At 40.9% G+C, this 20,154-nt stretch overlaps 1 protein-coding gene and 1 long non-coding RNA gene across 4 annotated transcripts in view; one reads left to right on the forward strand and one right to left on the reverse strand.

Annotated features, from left to right (window-relative positions):
* Positions 1–19,985, forward strand: part of HEATR5A (HEAT repeat containing 5A) — a 61,567-nt gene extending 41,582 nt beyond the window's left edge. For all 3 annotated transcript variants that reach the window (XM_081857699.1, XM_081857700.1, XM_081857701.1), the window contains 14 exons: positions 967–1,146; positions 1,974–2,213; positions 3,743–3,924; positions 4,417–4,485; positions 5,192–5,371; positions 5,750–5,981; positions 6,854–7,102; positions 7,710–7,837; positions 8,060–8,207; positions 11,301–11,573; positions 11,743–11,967; positions 14,132–14,283; positions 15,560–15,773; positions 17,881–19,985. In XM_081857699.1, coding sequence (XP_081713825.1) covers positions 967–1,146; positions 1,974–2,213; positions 3,743–3,924; positions 4,417–4,485; positions 5,192–5,371; positions 5,750–5,981; positions 6,854–7,102; positions 7,710–7,837; positions 8,060–8,207; positions 11,301–11,573; positions 11,743–11,967; positions 14,132–14,283; positions 15,560–15,773; positions 17,881–18,179 — 2,771 coding nt within the window. In that variant the 3' untranslated portion in view covers positions 18,180–19,985. The remainder of the gene's footprint in view (positions 1–966; positions 1,147–1,973; positions 2,214–3,742; positions 3,925–4,416; positions 4,486–5,191; positions 5,372–5,749; positions 5,982–6,853; positions 7,103–7,709; positions 7,838–8,059; positions 8,208–11,300; positions 11,574–11,742; positions 11,968–14,131; positions 14,284–15,559; positions 15,774–17,880) is intronic.
* The window catches only part of LOC309344898, a 34,576-nt gene continuing 18,183 nt past the window's right edge, over positions 3,762–20,154 (reverse strand). The window contains exon 3 of the long non-coding RNA XR_014157927.1: positions 3,762–3,903. This is a non-coding gene — a long non-coding RNA (uncharacterized lncRNA). The remainder of the gene's footprint in view (positions 3,904–20,154) is intronic.

Here is a 20,154-nt window from a genome sequence, read left to right on the forward strand (position 1 = left end):
CTAAAGCAGTAAAGTCCAGAAACAGACATGTGTTGTTTCTTATTTGCCTGTTTGGTCTCTGATTTGCACACTTTGCTCAGAAAGGCATGCCTGGCTTCCTGCTTTCTGGATACACACAGTAATCCTTACTATGTCGTACTTGTCTTTTTGATGCCTACGGAAGACCTTCCTTCTTTAAGCTGAGACTGTTCCCAGTATTGGAATTACTTTAAAGATGTATAATCACTTGTTGCTTGCTGTCCTGGGTGACTTTGGGAAGAAGGGTGGAATACAATTGAAATAAATAAGTATTTTGATTGACGTAAATGGCTTGTAGGAGCTTATTTCTGACCTTATATTGTAAGCTGGGATGTAGTTTTCATGATCTGTTGAAACACCAGCTTCGTCCATGGCTGGTTTTGTGCCATAGAGGTAACCCAACAGAAGGAGGGGCAGGAAGTGTACAACCCTTCTTTTGGAGTCTGCTACCCATGCTGACCTAGCTAGTTTGTGGTCTGCTGTCTGAATGGACAGGGATCAGCATAACTCCTCCCCTTATTTTGTGACTACCTCTGTCAGAAGTGGTGGTGTTTATTTCATTTTCTTTCTTTACATCTCCGAGAGCTGCATGTTGGTCATATTAAAGGAATAGGCATCTGTATGTTGGAACAGAGGGCTGAAATAAGTCAATTTGGACTATTGCTGTGGCTCTAAAAATTAGGTTTAAAAATAATACAATGACACTTCCCCCAAGACATTTTCTTACTATATGGAATCATGGGGGGAAATCAGAGTCATGGTATGGAGGCAGGGAATGTCGTGAAGTGTGTTTGGTTTTAGTTATGCTTTGGGCATTAATGATGCTAGAGAGATGAGATGAGCAACAGCCTTTTGATATTATTTCAGGGTTAAATATTTTGCCACAGTATTGCACTTAAAGTGCTGTGATTCATGCTTGTTTCTCAGCAGATGTTGTTGCTTTTACAGGCATTAACATCAGAGAAGTAGGCCTTGAAGGTGCATTACTGAGCTTATTGGACAAGGAACTGGATCCAAAACTATGCCAAGATATCAGAGACACCCTGAGCCATATGCTTATATCAATGGGAGTGGAAAAACTCTCTTTCTGGCTTAAACTCTGCAAAGATGTTCTAGCTGCCTCTGCTGGTATGTGCTGATGCCTTCTTCCTGGAAAGTAGATTTTCTCATTAGATAAATGAATCAATGAATCAACTGACCATACTATCAGCTGATATCTTAACCTATTTTGCAAGTAATTTCATGTAATAAGTGAAAAGAGTGACTCATAAAAACTTCTAAGTTGGAAGACCACAGAGGAAAAGGAGGAGCCTCATGCAGCGTGATCATTGGAGGCCCTCCTCCAGTGACATCAGAAGGGAGTCAGGTGGCCCCAGGGAAATGGGCCTTCTCAGTGGTGGTACTTAATTTTATGGGATTCTCTTCCTAGCAAAGCTTCACTGGTGCCTACTTCTTGGCACAAAGAAAGACCTTTTTACTTTCCTAGACATAGCTGCTGGTAGTTTCTATTACAGTGGTACCTCGGAAGTCGAACAGAATCTGTTCTGGAGGTCTGTTCGACTTCCAAAATGTTCGGGAACCAAGGTGCGGCTTCTGGTTGGCTTCAGGAAGCCATGGAAGCCGCAACAGACATTTGGGTTCCAAAGAATGTTTGCAAATTGGAACACTCACTTCTGGGTTTGTGGCATTCGGGAGCCAAAACATGCGACTCGCAAGGCGTTCGACTTCCAAGGTACAACTGTAGTTTTGTTACGTTTTTTTAATATAAATAAGTCTCCTTTGCATCACTCCCCACACCTCTTGCTCTGTTTCCTTGCTCATTCCTCCTCCCTATCTCTATTCCTCCTGCTCCCCTTCTGCCCTGTTATACACCCCAAGTCTTTGATGGGTACTGCTGCAACAGTACTCTCATCCATTAAGTGTTTTGCACTTTACCTCCCTGTATCTCAATGCAGATTTCATCACAGTGGCTTCAGTGGACACTACCCAAGAAGAAGAGGGAGCTCAAGGGGATGATGAATTTGCATTAGCTTTGGAAAACAATGAAAAGCTGCACCCCTTCCCTCATCCTCGATGGTCTACTAGAGTATTTGCTGCAGAGTGTGTGTGTAAAATTATCGGCCAGTGTGAGAATGCAGGCAACGCTCACTTTGACATAGCTCTGGCACAAGAAATGAAGCAAAGAGATTCAAGAGGTATGTCGTCATGTTTATGCAGACATCAACTGCAAGTAAGTGGGTATAGGATTGCAGTCTAAATTTAATTTGACAAACTGTAGCTTAATGGGATCCAACAAAATCTCTTTCCAGCTATTGCAATAGACATTCATTGAGGGATGTATTCAGATTATTGTTAGTAGGCTCATTTGTGAGCAAGAGAAAAATGAAGAGTCTTGAAGAATAAAGAGGTTTGTAGATTTATTATGGCACAAACTTTTCAGTGAGAGCCAGTGTGGTGTAGTGGTTAAGAGCGGTAGTCTCGTAATCTGGGGAACTGGGTTTGCTTCCCCGCTCCTCCACATGCAGCTGCTGGGTGACCTTGGGCCAGTCACACTTCTCTGAAGTTTCTCAGCCTCACTCACCTCACAGAGTGTTTGTTGTGGGGGAGGAAGGGAAAGGAGATTGTTAGCCGCTTTGAGACTCCTTAAAGGGAGTGAAAGGCGGGATATCAAATCCAAACTCCTCTTCTTCTTCTTCTTCTTCTTCTTCTTCTTCTTCTTCTTCAGAGACTAGAGTCAACTTAATGCAGATAGTATTGTTAGATACATGTTGTATTGTCCTTAGTTGGCAGGTGGATATAGATGGGTGGGGGGAAATGTAACAGTGAGGTCAAATGGCCATTTGAGTAAAAAAACAAACCACAGTATGGCTTCCTGTCCTGCTTACATATACTAAGCTGGCATCTAGCAGTAGCCATTCCATCAGACTATAGGAGAGAGAGATGGTTCTACAGTTTCTTTCTGCCAGCTCTGCTGAAAGGCCAGACATTTTGCTCATCCTCTCCTTGAACTGTATCCATTCCAGCTGGGCATTTTCAGTAACTCTGTAACTATGAACTAATGCCCAAGATTGCCTTTTCCCCTCCTCCCTCCCAATGTTTCCTCCTTTTTCTGTAATGTCTCTTAGATATTAATCCTCAAGGTAGGGGATGTTTTTATAACTTGTAGCTTTAGACTACTCTGGAGCCTTTTTTGACTGGAGAGTAAACCTGGGATTTTGTCATCCAATGCTGCTGTTGTGTAACTTTGCAGACATTTGAACTTTAATTGAATTAACATGGACTTTTTATATTTTAAGACCATTTTGGCCTGCTTTTTCCATATAGAAACATCAACTTGAGGGTAATGGCTCACACTTCTGATGAAATGAAATCTGGTCCATAAAGTTAATGCCATAATAAATCTGTTACATCTTTTAGATGTCTCAAACCCTTTCATTGGTGTGTTTTTTCTGCTACAGACTAACACAGCTTTATCCCTAGAAGTTAATATTACTGAAGCAAACTTTTCCAGATGTTGCACCTAAAATGTTGACTCTGCGCAGACTGTTGACAATCTGCAGTTGTTATCAGTGGTTTCTTGGTTCAGCAGGAAATGATGCCTATTTATGTATAGGCGTACAATTCAGAGGATGGGAAAGAAGAGGGGGTGGGAGATAGGCATCAATGCTTTAAGTGTGGATTTTTCATATTAACAAAATGATGTTTTCCTTCCCTACCCCGCCAGATGATTTCCTAGTACTGCACTTAGCTGACTTGATCCGCATGGCTTTTATGGCTGCCACGGATCACAGTGACCAGCTTCGTCTTTCTGGCCTTCAGATGTTGTTAGTTCTTGTTCGGAAGTTTGCTGCTGTGCCGGAGCCAGAGTTCCCAGGTCATGTGATTCTGGAACAATATCAAGCAAATGTAAGTAGGCTTTTGGTTTTAGAGGCATTTGAAAAATAAAATGCATCTTAAGAGTTAACCCTACATTGCACTTGAAAACTTGTGTTATAAAGGAATATATTATTGGCGTCTTACTACACAGGCTGAATAGAATTTATAACAATAGCCATCACTGTAGTGAATCAAGAGCTGATTTTGTGAATGTGTGATGGAACTGGCCTAAAATAAATGAATTTTTGGAAAATATTTTATAACATATGTTACTTTAAATTAGCTTACCAAATTACCTGTATAAAGAGTAGCAGAAACCAGAAAGCCTCTGTGGCAACTGAAATGTATAACTTGGTCCCGAAATGTTCATCAAGTTGGCAAACTATTAGGAATAATTCTGCATGTTGCACCTTTTGCCTTTTAAGAGAATCATACTCAGATTTGTAAGAATATGTTAACTGGGCCAGTTTCTTCAAAATATTCAAATATTTTTTAGCATGTTATCAAATTATTTTATTTTAGGTTGGTGCAGCGCTTAGACCGGCTTTTACTTCTGAAACACCACCTGATGTAACAGCAAAAGCATGCCAGGCAAGTTTTTAAAAACTATATATATAGAATTCAAATTTCATCAACTCTTGACCAGTCACAGGTAAAACTTGATAAAGATTATATCTTTATCTTATCTCTTAAAAATTAGTATTTGAGAATGCTTCACCTCTGAACATTAAATATGATTGCAAAATGGGTTTGCCAGATTAGAGAGAAAGCTAATGACTGTCAGGACTGGTTGTTGTCCTCTTCAGATCACCACACAAATGCTTCTTGTTCTTTTATAACTTTTTATTGCGTATTAACAAAACAATCTTATAAACGGTTCTTAAATATTATTCCTCAGAGTCACTTCTTTCAGATACCTTCTGAGCTCTGCTTCTCCATGACCAGCCACTCTCAAAATGGCGAAGGCGCCCTTCCCTTTGTTTTCCCGCTCTTTTTTCTAACCTCCTGGCTAGAGCTGGCTTGTATCTCCCCTCCTCCGAATCTGAGCTAGAACTGAACCCTTGCCTTTCCTGTGAACCGCCGGTCCCTCCCTGTTGTTCCTGTTGCTCTCTTCTATTAGATTCACTGCTCTCCTTCCCCCCTTGGGGAAAGCTTTCTCCCTCTGAGAAACTGGAAACTTCTAACTCTTCCCTGACAATAACCTAAGTAAGTAAGTAAATAAGAGGGCACAAACCCAGGCATAGTGTTTTGTAGCATTACAAAAATAACTGTATTGTTTGCTGTTCTATCATACTAGGTTTGCAGTGCCTGGATAGCAAGTGGTGTAGTAAGTGACCCTAGCGACCTTCAGAGGGTTCATCAATTGCTTGTGACATCCTTGACCAAAATACAGGCGGGACAAGAAGCCCAAAGTCAACTGTACAATGAAGGCACATCAGTTATGGAGATCCTAGCTGTGTTGAAAGCTTGGGCAGAGGTACTTTTTAATGTACATATTTATGGTGGCACTAGCGCTTTGCAATTGTAATTTGTGGATCAGACATTTGAATATCTACAGGGGTCAACTTCTAGTTTTGAGTTGTGGTGTTTGGCAAAAACATCTGGATTTTACCCTGATGTTCAAGGAATTGGAGAGCATTCCTATTTGCTTATACTGAGTTAGACCATTGGTCCATTCAGTTGTCAGGGCTGGAGTCAGATGCAAGTCAGCACGAAGAAGCAGAGTCAGTTGCCAGTGAAGTTAACAGATTATTCAAGGAAAGGGCATACAACTCAGCAACACTTCCCCTAGGTCTTGCCCCTATATTCAATGGCCTATCAATGAGATTGTCCTTTCATGTCGTTGTTTCAACAGGTCTATATAGTTGCAGTACAAAGGCAGAAAAAGCAAAGCGACGTCAACAGACCACCCTTGGTAATAAACATCACAGAGGAGAGCTGCAGGGATCAAATATCTCCAGTGGATGAACTTCTGGAGCTAGTCCAAGCAGATCTGGGCAATCTGAGCAAACTCTGGCTTGCTGCACTCCAGGATTATACTCTCTTAACTTTGCCTCCAGAATTTGCCTCTCAACTTCCTGCTGAAGGTAGGCAGGCAAATAAAACAATACAATTTAATTTCATTCATTAATCTATTATATTTCTATGCTGCTTTTCACACAAGTCACAAAGCAGCTTACAAAGAATAACAATAATTTTTCTTGTTTAGTCGTTTAGTCATGTCCGACTCTTTGTGACCCCATGGACCAGAGCATGCTAGGTACTCCTGTCTTCCACTGCCTCCCACAGTTTGGTCAAACTCATGCTGGTAGCTTCGAGAACACTGTCCAACCAATCATCAGCAAAGCCAACAAATCATCAGCAAAACAATTACAAATCAACAGTAAAACAACCACCTTCTGTAAAATACTGTTAACAAAACAACTAAAAATTAAGCTAAACATCACAAGTCATAAGATCCACAAGGCATTGTTGCACTCATAATCCACAAAATAAGATTAACAAGATTAACAAACAACCAAAAACAAACTAAGCACTGTTGAATTCACACACACACACACACACACACACACAAACTCACCCTTCCCCACCCCCATGACTCAGTTCATCAAAATACATACACATAAAATACATTCCTCAAATACATATTAACTTTGATGCCACATAGTTTGGGCCTTATTCCATAAATTAGAATGTAGCCAGTAACATGTTGTCAGCAAAAAATTTAAATGAAATTTTCAAAATGTGGATGCATAAGTGATAAGATGCCTGTAAGATTGCAGAATTTAAAAAGAAATTTACTGAAGTCATCTTTGATGATTTGTGAATATTACTTTTAAAGAATAACTAGCCAAACCTTCCTCACTGTTTAACCATAAAAAGTGTAATTAAAGTAGTAAATACAAAGCTACCTTGAGCTGTTTGGAATATGCTAAACATTTGCTGCTTTTAATTGTAGGTGGTGCTTTCTATACTGCAGAGACAATTGAAAATTCAAGACCACACTATCAAAACTCCTGGGCATTGATTCTCCATGCAACAGCATTGTGGCTTACCAGCACAGGTTTTCTTGTAGGTGACTCAGATGAAGGTCTAACTAACCTTTCTCGACCTGTCACCCCAACTACAATGTGTCAAGATTCAACATCTAGAGCTGCTGTAAAATCACCTGAAGACGTGAACACTGATAGATTTCATCTTGTTTTGGGTTAGTAAATGCATGAACTTTTCCTGGTGTTATTTTCTCATGTAATTTTTCTGATTGTCGTTGGAAATCAGTATGAGCTGTTAGGCACATGTTGAAGTGGTTAATATGCTGCTGTTGATAAAATTCTGCATTGTATGGGATTACTACAGAATTTCACCGTTATTTCATTGAATCAAGCCAGTGGTCCATCTAATTGAGCTAATTGTACCATCTAACTGAGAACTGTTAACCCAGAATGTCAGAGGATCTGAAACCCAGTTCTCCCAGTCTCTGGGAAATGGAATTTTATTTACTTATATCTTATTTGTTAAAAGATTTCTAATCTGCCCTGCATGTTGAATGATCTCATGGTGTATAACAATTTAAAATAAAACAAAACTGAAACATAGAGTTGGAAGAGTACTAATATATACTCGTCCCAGCACAGGCCCAGTAAAAATCATATTTCAAATGCCTGGTGCAAACATCTGGCACCAAAAGATGGATAACAACAGCACAAGTCAAATTTCAGGGGCCAGATAGTTCCAAACCAGTCAATTGACTGGTGTTTTATTGGAAATTCAACTCTGATTCTGTTCACAGCATAATTTCTCCCCTCTCTTCTTAGGAATTAGTGTGGAATTTCTATGTTCTCCTCGGTCAGATGCAGGAATGGAAAATATTACTTCTTGCCTACATGCCTTACGGGTGCTGCTTGATGTTCCTTGGCCAAGGTCTAAGATTGGTGGTGATCAGGTAACAATCTATTGGAAATCCTAAGTATGAATTACGAATTGTTTTGTGTTAACAATAATTGCTTCTACCCGATGTCTCTAAGGAATTGCTTCCTTCGTTTTCTCTCATCGTGATTTCTCATGACATAATGTGAAGGCCGCTTGAAATAGCCTCTGTGATACATTTCACCTTGTGTGTTGCTGCATTGTGTGTTCCACACTTTTCCTGTTTCCCTTTATACAGGAGCTGAGTGTTGAGCTGCTGAATGTTTTACATCGGCTTATAGTGACAAGAGAGTCCCCTGACATTCAACTTGCTGCTCTGGAAGTTGTTCGACAGATTCTTTTTGCAGCTCAGGAACATGTCAAGGAAAAACGGAGAAGTGCAGAAGGTATTGTTCTTGATGACATTTAACTTAACATGCTGGCTTTCCACGCACAAGGTGGCTTACATAAAAACGATCGAGGACAATACATAAAAACTTCATAAAAACAACGCAAAATACAAAAAAGAAAACAAACAGGAGACAACCAACATCAGTTAAAAACAAGCAAGATCTCACACAATAAACGGTTGGGAGTTGCGAGCCACACAGGTTTCATGCTTCTCTCTTCTCTGGCTCAAATTTCTCCTGCCTCCCTTAAGCAGGGCCCTTCTTATTATGTGTTAGAATTGAATAAATATCTTATGACCATGGTAGGTAAAAATAAATAAATTGCTGCGGTTCTTTTCACTGGTAGCATAATGCTAATAGTAGATTTTTAACCTGTATTTCTAATTTATTTCCATATTTGTCCTGCATTATATTCTTTCTGAAAATGGGAGCTGCACCCATATAGGATTATTTTAGTTAGTGATGGTAATTTAAGCCATCCCTTCTTTTAATAATGAACATAGCTGTTAAGCATAGTATGCATCAGAATTAATATACAGTAGTACCTCAGGTTACAAACACCTGGGGTTACAAACACTTCGGGTTACAGACTGCGCTAACCTGGAAGTAGTACCTTGGGTTAAGAATTTAGCCACAGGATGAGAACAGAAATTAAGTGTGCACTGGTGGCGCGGTGGCAGTGGGAGGCCCCATTAGCTAAAGTGGTACCTCAGGTTAAGAATGGTTTCAGGTTAAGAACGGACCTCCGGAACGAATTAAGTTCGTAACCAGAGGTACCACTGTAGCTTGTTTTAACAGTTGGCATTCATACCCTACAAGTGAAACAACTTAACTGTTGTTTCTTTCTTCCCCAAGAACCTCACCAATTTTAATTGTGAAAGGGAGTTAAGAAAATCAAACATTCTCACCATCCTCACAAAATTGCAGTTTCTAGCGTTGGAGACAAACAAATAAAAGTAAGTTTATACATTGCAGCTAAATGATGGAATTTGTTACCCCTTAGATGGCTTTAAAAGGGGATTAAACAAATTAATGGTGGATAAAATTACCAGCAACAACTAGTCATGACGACTATGTACTGCCTCCAGGTATAGAAGCAGCATACACCTCTAAGTGGCAGTTTTCTGTGGAGAGATTGCCATTGTAGGCAAAGAGGTTGCTGGATTAAACGGGCCTTTGGTGTGCTTACACAAGTGTTCTTCTTATGTATTGAATCCTCATGCTATGGCACAGCAGTAAAACTGGGAATAAAACTACTCTGTGAATTTGTAGTACAGCTATAGCAGGTAAAAGGTAAAGGTAAAGGGACCCCTGACCATCAGGTCCAGTCGTGACCAACTCTGGGGTTGCGGCGCTCATCTTGCTTTATTGGCCAAGGGAGCCGGCGTACAGCTTCCGGGTCATGTGGCCAGCATGACTAAGCCGCTTCTGGCGAACCAGAGCAGTGCATGGAAACGTCATTTACCTTCCCGCTGGAGCGGTACCTATTTATTTACTTGCACTTTGAGGTGCTTTTGAACTGCTAGGTTGGCAGGAGCAGGGACCGAGCAACGGGAGCTCACCCCGTCACGGGGATTCGAACCACCAGCCTTCTGATCGACAAGCCCTAGTCTCTGTGGTTTAACCCACAGCGCCACCCACATCAGCTATAGCAGGAGTGAAGCTAAATTGGGAGTTTGGATTTGGATTTGATATCCTGCTTTATCACTACCCTAAGGAGTCTCAAAGCGGCTAACAATCTCCTTTTCCCTTCCTCCCCCACAATAAACACTCTGTGAAGTGAGTGGGGCTGAGAGACTTCAGAGAAGTGTGACTAGCCCAAGGTCACCCAGCAGCTGCATGAGGAGGAGCGGGGAAGCGAACCCGGTTCACCAGATTACGAGTCCACCGCTCTTAACCACTACATCACACTGGCTGTGATGCATGTTAACATGGAGTTCTGTTTTGCAAAGTGTGTCTGCACAGCAGGAAAAATCCAAGTGCACACAGCTGAAGCAATTTTAGATTCTTTCCCTGTTGACCTCTACTTCCATTTCCCTCCCTCTTTCACTTCCTTTGTGTCTGTTATTAGACAGTAAGAGCCTTGAGGTAGAGACCTGTTCTTTGTAAAGCATCATCTACATAGATGGCATTATTTACATAAGTAATATATGTGGCATTGCCTTTTAAATGCTTTAGAAAAGAACTCTGTGGCATGGTTTCTGCTGGGAGAACCTTCCTTTGTAAAAGCACAGGAGGTTTCTGTCCCTCATGGGTGCAAGTGACTGTCCTGTTCTATTTATTTGCCTACTTTCTGAAGAACTCCAGGTATCTTAGAATTCACAGTATCAAAATAATGTGTCAGATAAAAGCAACCCTCCAAGTCAAACCCAATTTATAACACAAGCACACAACATTTACATCTGTTTCATGGCTTGGGCAACCCAGCCAGATGGGCCGGGTATAAATAATAAAATTATTATTATTACTTATATGGGACCGACACTGATAAATGTGTCCAGTTTCCTCTGGAGTTGCATGCGAGGTATATATTCTCAATGCTGTTAGTTCTGACAGGACTCATTACTGGTGTATAGGAGCAAAACGTGTACTTGAGGTTTTATTATTGGAGTTTTAATTGTATTTTGATGGTGATTGTTTAATAATGTTTTGTTGTATGGAAACCACTCATGATGGGAAAGCAGTATACAAAAATATTTATATAAATAAAGAAGCCGCAGGTGCTGGGGCTAAATAAAAATGCCTTCAGCAGGTGCCAAAAGGAATACGATGCAGGTGCCTGCCTGCTATCAATAGGCAGGGAGTTCCATAGTCCTGGTGCTGCCACACTAAAAGATCAAGATCTTTCAGATGTGGTGCAGGTATTATGTGCCACGTGTAAAGGGGCCAGTTCTGCCGATTGAAGCAGTTGCATGGGCACATATGGAGTAAGACGATCTTGTAGGTAAACTGCTCTCCAAGTTGTTAAGAGCTTTATCTACTAACACATTGAACTCAGCCTGGTAAGCAGATCAAGTGGAGACCTCTCAGCCCAGGTGCTTATATGCTGACAAGGCCTCACTCCTATCTATCGCCGTCCTTCCATTTTAGTTGATGACGGAGCTGAAGAGAAGGAAACATTGCCGGAGTTTGGAGAAGGCAAAGACACGGGAGGGCTGATACCTGGAAAGTCCTTAGTCTTTGCAACCCTGGAGATGTGTGTGTGCATTCTCGTAAGGCAGTTGCCTCAGCTGAACCCTAAGATAACGGGCAGCCCTGGAATTACATCTGGAAAGCCTCAGTTGTTATCGGAGAATGGAAGCAGGCTAGTATCAGTGGCATTAGGAATCCTCTCTGATGTTCCTGCAGTCTGCTCACCAGAAGGTAGGTTGCTCCCAAGATGTTTCATTTGCGAGGAAGAAAGAGACAGTGTAGGGAGCGATCCTCCCATTCTAGGAATGCAAGCTCAATGTTTATCCTTTGTTTAATGTGCACCAGAAGCTATTTCTTCTTAACCATGATATTTTCATCACCCCCTTGTCATATCCTACAGGAAGCATTGCCGTTCTTCCTACTATCTTGTATCTGATTATTGGAGTCCTCAGAGAAACTGCTGTGAAATTACCCACAGGCCAGTTGCCTTTGACTGTTGCTTCATCGTTACAAGCTCTTAAAGGAGTGCTGTCTTCTCCCATGGCCCGGGCAGAGAAGAGCCGGACTGCTTGGAATGAAATGCTCCGCAGTGCTTTGGTCACTATTCTTGACTTTTGGGATCAAGGTATGAAGGCTGAGGAAGGTGTTTGGTATATAACTCAAGACAGTATAAGAGTGGGGGATGAGGTCTGCCAACAATTGAATATCATAAACACCACACCAGTGAGTGATTCCTAGTAAGTAATATGCAACATTCTGTCTAGTACTAGAACTGTCTGGGTACAAAAAACAAAGTCTGGCATCTGAACAAGTTTCTAGTAACTGGTATGTGACAGTTGGGTTGCTGAAGAAGGTAGGGAGCTGGCTTCTTCTCCCCTTATGGTCTCCTGCTTCTTAGACCTTGCCGCCTCCTCTCCCCAGAGTCCCTACTTTGCTCTCTTAATCCCACTGCACTTTGGGCAGAACTTGGCTTACACACATTTCTTCCCCTTGTCAGACCCTTCTTCCATACCTGTCTTTGCTTTTTCTACCATTTTGATGTTGTACATCTTTTTAGAGCCGAGCACCTTCTGTTCCTGCCTTCTACTCACTTTTCTTCTCTTTTTTTCAAAAGTCTTTGGTTGCCACTCGTTGTTCACACCTTTCCTTCCTTTTCTCCCAATGGACTTCCCTGGAAGAATGACTTAATCAGAGTTGAGGCTTCCCAGAGCACACCTGAGTAAGGCTCAGCTCTGGAAAGCTACATGGTAGTAGTAGCAGTAGTAATGTATATGAAGTTGTCATGTTGGACTCTCCAACTCCACCTGTCTCTGGGTTTTGGACTTTTTGTCAGAACGTTCTCAGAGGGTTAGAGTAGGGTCACATATGTCCACAGCCCTTAGCCTTAACACCGGCTCACCACAGGGTTGTGTGTTGAGTCCCCTGCTCTATACTCTCTATACGTATGATTGTACAGCCATTTATTCCAGCAACAAAATCATCAAGTTTGCTGATGACACTACGGTGGTGGGGCTCATTTCAGGAGGGGATGAGTCCGCCTATCGGGACGAGGTGGAGCGGCTTTGTGCTTGGTGTGGAGAGAACAATCTGGCTCTTAATACGGCTAAGACCAAGGAATTGGTGGTGGATTACAGGAAAAAAAAAGGCGGACATTCAGCCCTTGTATATCAACGGGGAACGGGTGGAGAGGGTGGCGGAATTCAGGTTTTTGGGAGTGACTATCGATCAGGGCATGACTTGGAGCGCAAATACCACTGCTCTGGTGAAGAAGGCCCAGCAGAGAATTTATTTCCTCAGACTTTTAAAGAACAACAATCTGAGTGAGAGACTGCTGGTGTCCTTCTACCGAGGCTCCATAGAGAGCATTCTCACATACTGTATTTGTGCCTGGTTCTCCAGCTGTACAGCTAGGAAGAGGAAGGTGCTCCAGAAGGTCATAACCACAGCCCAAAGGATTATTGGTCATCCCCTCCCATCTTTGGAAGAACTGTACGGTTCCCGTTGTCTTAGGAAAGCAAACAATATCCTGCAGGATGCATCTCACCCGGGACACAGTCTGTTTGTACTACTGCCTTCTGGCAGGAGATACAGAAACATCAAGTCAAGGACAAATAGACTGAAAAATAGTTTCTATCCAAGAGCTGTGGCCTTCTTAAATGCAGTAACTCGATAGTGTGACCTGGGAGTTTGATGGGTGTGGGTGTGGGTGTGGCTGGAATGTGGTTTGTTTGGTTGTTGTTGTTGTTTTGCTTTTGTTGTTTTTAAGGGATGGCATCCAATTTCGTTGCACTTGTGCAATGTTGCACTTGTGTAATGACAATAAAGAATCTATCTACCAACCAACTATCTATCTATCTTAAGACAGATGACCTGTCCGGCCCATTATCCAGCCTATTTGGGCTGGCCGACAACTTTCCATGATCTTAGGCAGAGGTCTCATCCATGGCATATCCTTAACTGTAGATGACTAAAAAAGTTCTGAAAAGTTATCCGCCCTTGCTCTATATTGTAGCTTTTTAATAAAAAGCAAATGCATACAATTCAATGGGGAAAAAATCTGACTGAAGAGGAGGGCTCAAACATTCTTCAGCAATAGTTCATGCTGAGTAAAAGTTCTTAAGAGTATCTAATGTGCATTCTTAAAAATATGTGTTTATCTGCCAACTGTGTTTAACTGAAAAATCTGTTGATTTGTGATACAATTGATCTTAGCATCTTGATTTATGCATTTTGATTGATGAAATGCTCCAGTTTCAGAACAAAAAATTAAGATTGTTTTTAATCGGTAGATGGTGCTCATCAAGAATTGGATGAAGGTAGTCTCCTGACTGCAATCACAATATTCATTTTGTCTACAAGTCCAGAAGTTGCTACCATGGAGTGCCTTCAGAAGTGTTGCATTGAAAAGTTTCAGTCAGCAATGGAATCTAAAGATCCTATTGTAAGTCCTGCATATTGTTTTTATTGTTTAGAACTCTACAATTGCTATGTTTTTATGTTCAGCCTTGAATGATTTATTTAGAATGCTTCTATCTCACTATATAGCCTAGGAGGCCCTCAAAACAGCTTGATTCTCAAAATAAAAGCTCACATTCAGGTTTGGTATCAGGAACAGTAATAACATGGCAACACTATGGAGCCTGAATTATTCTGGTGAAATTTCCTGCCCTCATCCTTAGTCTTCCCTGGTGTCCACATTCAGCCTCAGCCTACTAGGCAGCAGAGCCCACTGATTATCACTGAGGCAAGAGTAGGGCCAAACAGTAGGAAATCTCTCAGCCCATGATGAAGGCAAATCTTTGTCTTGCACTGAAAGGCAGCTGCCTCCACCATCTGAAGTAAAGTGAATGGCCACAGGGGAAAGTGTCTTTTCCCCTGTGATGCATATATAGTATATAGTACATCTTGTGGAAAAGCTAAAAAGTATGCTTCCTTCTGTTTGATACTGAAGGATTGTTGTTTTTTGTACGGATCTCAGCACTTCTGTTTTGATTTGGGCAATATGGAGTCCCTAACATAACCCCAGAGTCGGCTACGACTGGACCTAATGGTCAAGTGTCCCTTTACCTTTACCTTTTAAGTTCAGGGACGCGGGTGGTGCTGTGGGTTAAACCACAGAGCCTAGGACTTGCCGATCAGAAGGTCGTCGGTTCGAATCCCCGTGACAGGGTGAGCTCCCTTTGTTTGGTCCCTGCTCCTACCAACCTAGCAGTTCGAAAGCATGTCCAAGTGCAAGTAGATAAATAGGTACCGCTCCGGCGGGAAGGTAAACGGCGTTTCCCTGTGCTGCTCTGGTTTCGCCACATGACCTGGAAGCTGTACGCCGCCTCCCTCGGCCAATAAAGCAAGATGAGCGCCACATCCCCAGAGTCGGCCACGACTGGACCTAATGGTCAGGGGTCCCTTTACCTTTACCTTTTAAGTTCAGGATCACTGCACATAGAACAGCTTACAGCTACCAGAAAGAGGGAAAGAAGACCCTGTACTCATATATGCTGGTATCTGGCAACACACCTGCATTAATACGCCTAATTTACTCTGTCTGGTCTTTTCCTGCAGTATCTGAAAGCAGGTCTTGCTACTGACATTGGTGCAGTCTTCTGCTTCTGATAAATGTACTGATGCACAGTACATTTATCCCCCCAAATGCAGTTCAGCACTGCTCTCTAATACTACATTTTTGTGTTTTAACTTGGAATTTTCCTTTTTCTTTTTAGGTGCAACTTAAATGCTACCAGCTTCTCCTTACCATTTTCCAGTATCCAAATCGAACTATCTCATATCCTTACATTCATTCATTGGCATCATCAATTGTTTGCAAACTGCAGGAAACAGAGAAAGTCAAGCCTGAGAATTCTGCTGAACTTCAGGTTATTCAGGAAGGGATAAAAGTTGTGGCTGCTGTTATAGCTCTCACTGAGGAGGAACATCGTAAGTGTCTTTTGTAGGGCAAAATAGATTGACATCTGGAATCAGTTGCTAATTAAAATATGTCTCTGTTAATGCAATTTCAGTTGCAACAACATGTTCAGGACTCATGACAGTGCTAATCTGTTAACATTTCATCACTTGGAGACTACTTCTAAAAGTATTCTTTAAATTATTACTTAATCTAGCAAATGCATGCAGTGCTGGAAAAGCCTTCTGAACACAATAACCCTTCTAGAGGCTGTGCTATGTAGAGAATGTGCACCTTAAGCAGATGCTGCCAAACTGGTGATTTGCTATGTCATATCGGCTAGTCTGTCCTACTGTACACTCAGTGCTTTGATCTACCCTGTCCCCACTTGGATGATCAGAAACATTTTCATCCTTCTCCTCATAGTTTCATTCCATAATGGATGTTTTCCAGCTTTCTGTTTCCCCCAGTTTAAAAGCTGCTGAGTCACTTTTTTTGATGTCAAGAGCAAGGAGTGATGTGGCTCCATTGCTGTGAGGCCCTTCCCTTTTATATAGACCCAGCTTGCCCCCAAAACATGACCCAGAGTCTAACAAATCCAAATTCCTCCTCCTGACACCACCATCTTGTTCATTTGGTGAAACCCCTCAGTTTTGCCTGTCTGGTTTGCCCTGTGCCTGGAACGGGTAGCATTTTGGAGAAAGCTATCTTGGACATTCTGGATTCCAGCTTCCTATCTAGCAACCTGAATGTCACATCTAGATCTGTGGTAGTTGGGGGCTCATTTTCACAGAAAGAGTTTATTGTCAGCCACATGGGTAATTTTAAATTTGTGACAATTATATTAGGTTTTAAGGAGAAAGGGCATGGTAGAAGAGCAGTCAATCACTAAATACTCTGTATGATCCCACTCAATTGCTTCAGTCTGTGGAAATGGCACAGTTACAAGTGGCGCATCATATTTGTTCTGCCCTTGTAATAAACTGGTCTTTTAGCATAGCAGCCTTGGATCTCCCTGCTGATTGACCTCAGGTAGTTGCCTTTGCTGTACAATACTCTTATTGGTGCCTGCTTTAAATGTTTTTGTTTATCTTGGACATTCTGGATTCCAGCTTCCTATCTAGCAACCTGAATGTCACATCTAGGACTGCAAAACGACTGACAGTATGTTCCATGACTGCTGAACTCCCTGCCGATATTGTTTAGTAGAGAGAAATGCACACATTCATTAAGCCTAATTAAAAGTGTGTTTTTTTAAACTTTGTGTTGCTGCTGTTAATATATCAGCTAATTAACAATGGCCTTCCCTTTTGCAGAGGAAACCAATTAGGAATGGGGGGGGGGCTAACTTAGAATTATCCGTTTTTGCTGTTGTGTTTTTAACCAGCTCAGTTCCATTAAAAGTCTGTGACATGATTATTCTCTATATTTTATTTATTATTTGCAACTTAAGGGCTACAAAATGTCGCAGTTAAAACATGTACAGTTATGAAAATAAAAAGCACAAAACTAACCAATAACAAAGCAAACCAAATAGTGGCACAGCACAATGAAAGAAGAGGTAAACCACCCAGTCAGCGAAATGTCAGTGTAAATCACATATGCTAGGTTTAGTAGCCTGTAGACTATAGCCAAAGTCAAAAATACATTTTATTGTATCACTTGGGTTTTAAAATGCCATTAATAACTTTGCATTTACCTTTTTCCGTAGTTAGCAATCTCTTTGTATATAAATACTCTTTGGAGGAATTCTCTGCTTAATTTCAGATATTTGGCCTCAGAGTGCCACTAAGAAAAGGTGGGGAGGTCAGGTGGCAAGCAGCTGGAAGGGTACTTGCTACAGTCAGGGAGAAGTAAAGGCTCTTCTGTCACAGTAAAGCTACTTGTTAGCCCCCTTCCAAGGGCTTAAATTCAAAACCCACCCATGTTCCCACATTGAGATTGGCCCCAGGAAGGGCACTCAGAGGGGGGGGGAAAGCCCTGAATAACTAGTTGCAACAATGATTTTAATAGTGCAATCCACTGCATGGTTACTTAGAAGTAAATCCTGCTGGGTTTAGTGGGGTTTGCTTTTATGTTTTGAACTGCATCCTAAATGATGTTTAGTGGTATTAATCATTTGTTTTTAATTTTTCACAGGAACTCAGCTAGTGGCTTGCTTTCTCCCTATCCTTATTTCTTTTCTTTTGGATGAGAACGCCCTAGGATCAGCTACGAGTTCAGCAAGGAGTCTTCATGAGTTTGCTTTACAGTACCTGATGCAGATTGGTCCACAATATTCCTTGGTCTTTAAAAAACTAATGGCTTCTTCTCCGCCAATGAAGGCGAGGCTTGAATCGGCCGTGAAGGGCAATCAGGAAAGCATCAAGGACAAGGCAGCACCTAGGCATTCCAAGAACCCTGGGAAAAGTATTCAGCTAAAGACCAACTTTCTGTGAATAATGTTTTAAATCCGAAGCACTTTGATCAAAGATGGCAAACTGTCCCTTTTCATTTCTAGCTGTCCTTATAATGAAGTAGGGTTTTTATTTTAATTTCATTCTGCTAAACTTTGAAAATCAGCACATTATAACCCAATTCCAGAGATGTGCATGCATGTGCCTGCCTACCTACTGACTCAGTCAGTAGTAGGAACTACATTCACAGCCATTACTGCTATATACGGACATGAGAAACCCATAGGCTGTGCATTCATAGTTCCCAATCCAGAAGAGGGTTTCTCCTGCTCAATCAGGGTGCAGACTTTATATCGTTTTTTTACCATGCTACTAGCTTCTTTAAGTTCTCTCTCGCCACTCTGCAGCATTCTAACCTAATGAGGATTTTATTAGATATGTAGGAACCTTGACATGCTTATTTATTTCACACTTTGATATTAGCACAAAGACATCAAAGGAAATCATGTCCGATTTGTCAATGCACAATGTAACAGAACAATCCGTGCCCCCCTATATTGCTTGTCATTTTTAAAAACAGTTTGCAGGTTAAGCATTGAGAGCTGCTTCAGCAAAAATACTAATGAATTACTGAGTACGTGTTCACATTTAGCTCCCATGGAGTATGGTAAATGTGCATCTTTGACCATAAACAGGAAAATTTATATCTTGCACTAGGATTAATGGCACAAAAATGTGGTTAGCTCAAGGTGGAGTGTTAATTCAGGGGGCAGCTGTTGCCACCAGGGCTCCAGGTTTGGAAAATCGTTTGACTAGGCTCAAATACATAAATCTGGGATACTATTCAACACTAAGCCGCAGTAGTTGTTAAAAATACTAATACGGCAATCACAGTTGAATTGTAATTTTAATTCATAAATTCCTTGCAATGCTGTAACATGTTCCAGCTGCTAATTTAGCAAATGACATCATTAAGTAAAAGTATTGGATGTTCTCTTGGTCTCTTGTGAACTGCCTTGGGATCTTTGAATGGAGGGCGACATACAAATTTCATAAATAAAAATAAAATAATAATAGTCCATAAAAGTGTGTAAAATTACTTCCGAGTATCTAAAATCCACACATGAAGTACTATTGGGGACTTTAAGTTCTCATGACTGTAATGAAGCTCCACTTATTATCTGAAGGATTTACATTTCCAAAGTTAAGCCCATATACTTATGATTGAACATACCTTATACTATCCACAAAATTCCACCTAGGCAGGAAATATCTTCTTAAATTCATCATGCTAAAGAGGTGGTTAAAGCGTTCATATTTTGTTCAGAATATGAAAACTGCTCTGATGCACAGTTTTTCTGCATAAGATACCTCATTCTCTATCATGATCATTTGATGATCTCCCCATGGGCAAATTTAATGTATCGACTCAGATGCATAGGAATCAAAGGGAGATTTGTTAAAGTGGGCTTGTATTGTATTCAGTTGCAAATGAGTCATTGGAATAAACAAAACGTTACATCTTAGCAGTGGATTGTATTTTAGTATAGAAGTCTATACTAATAGCGTGAACTATTAATTGTTTTAAGAATTGTATTGGCAACCATTGCCTTTTTGTGCCAGTATTATCTGATATAAACCAAATGCTAGGATAATTACAGTATTTCCATCTAATAATTAGTAGAAAAATAAAAAATATCATCCATAGAACTGAGACTCAGGAATGTGTACTGTATTTTGCTATACATTTTGTATATAAAATTGTAAATTGTACAGAATTGACCATTTGAACAAAATTCTAACAAATCATTTTTCTAATTTACATAAAGCTAATTTTCTTCACTTAAATTGGTGTGCTTGCTATTTTATTAATAAAACCTGATTTTAATTTTTTTAAAACTACAACCCTTGTCTTAAGTACATTTTTAAACACGTTGGTCTCTTAAACGATTACTTCTGTTCCTTCCCACATTTGGGATACCCTGGCATTCAGCTTCTCTATAGGCTTATCCACAGT

Source organism: Podarcis erhardii (assembly GCF_964252035.2).
Source record: "Podarcis erhardii genome assembly, chromosome: 1".
NCBI classification, from domain to species: Eukaryota; Metazoa; Chordata; class Lepidosauria; order Squamata; family Lacertidae; genus Podarcis; species Podarcis erhardii.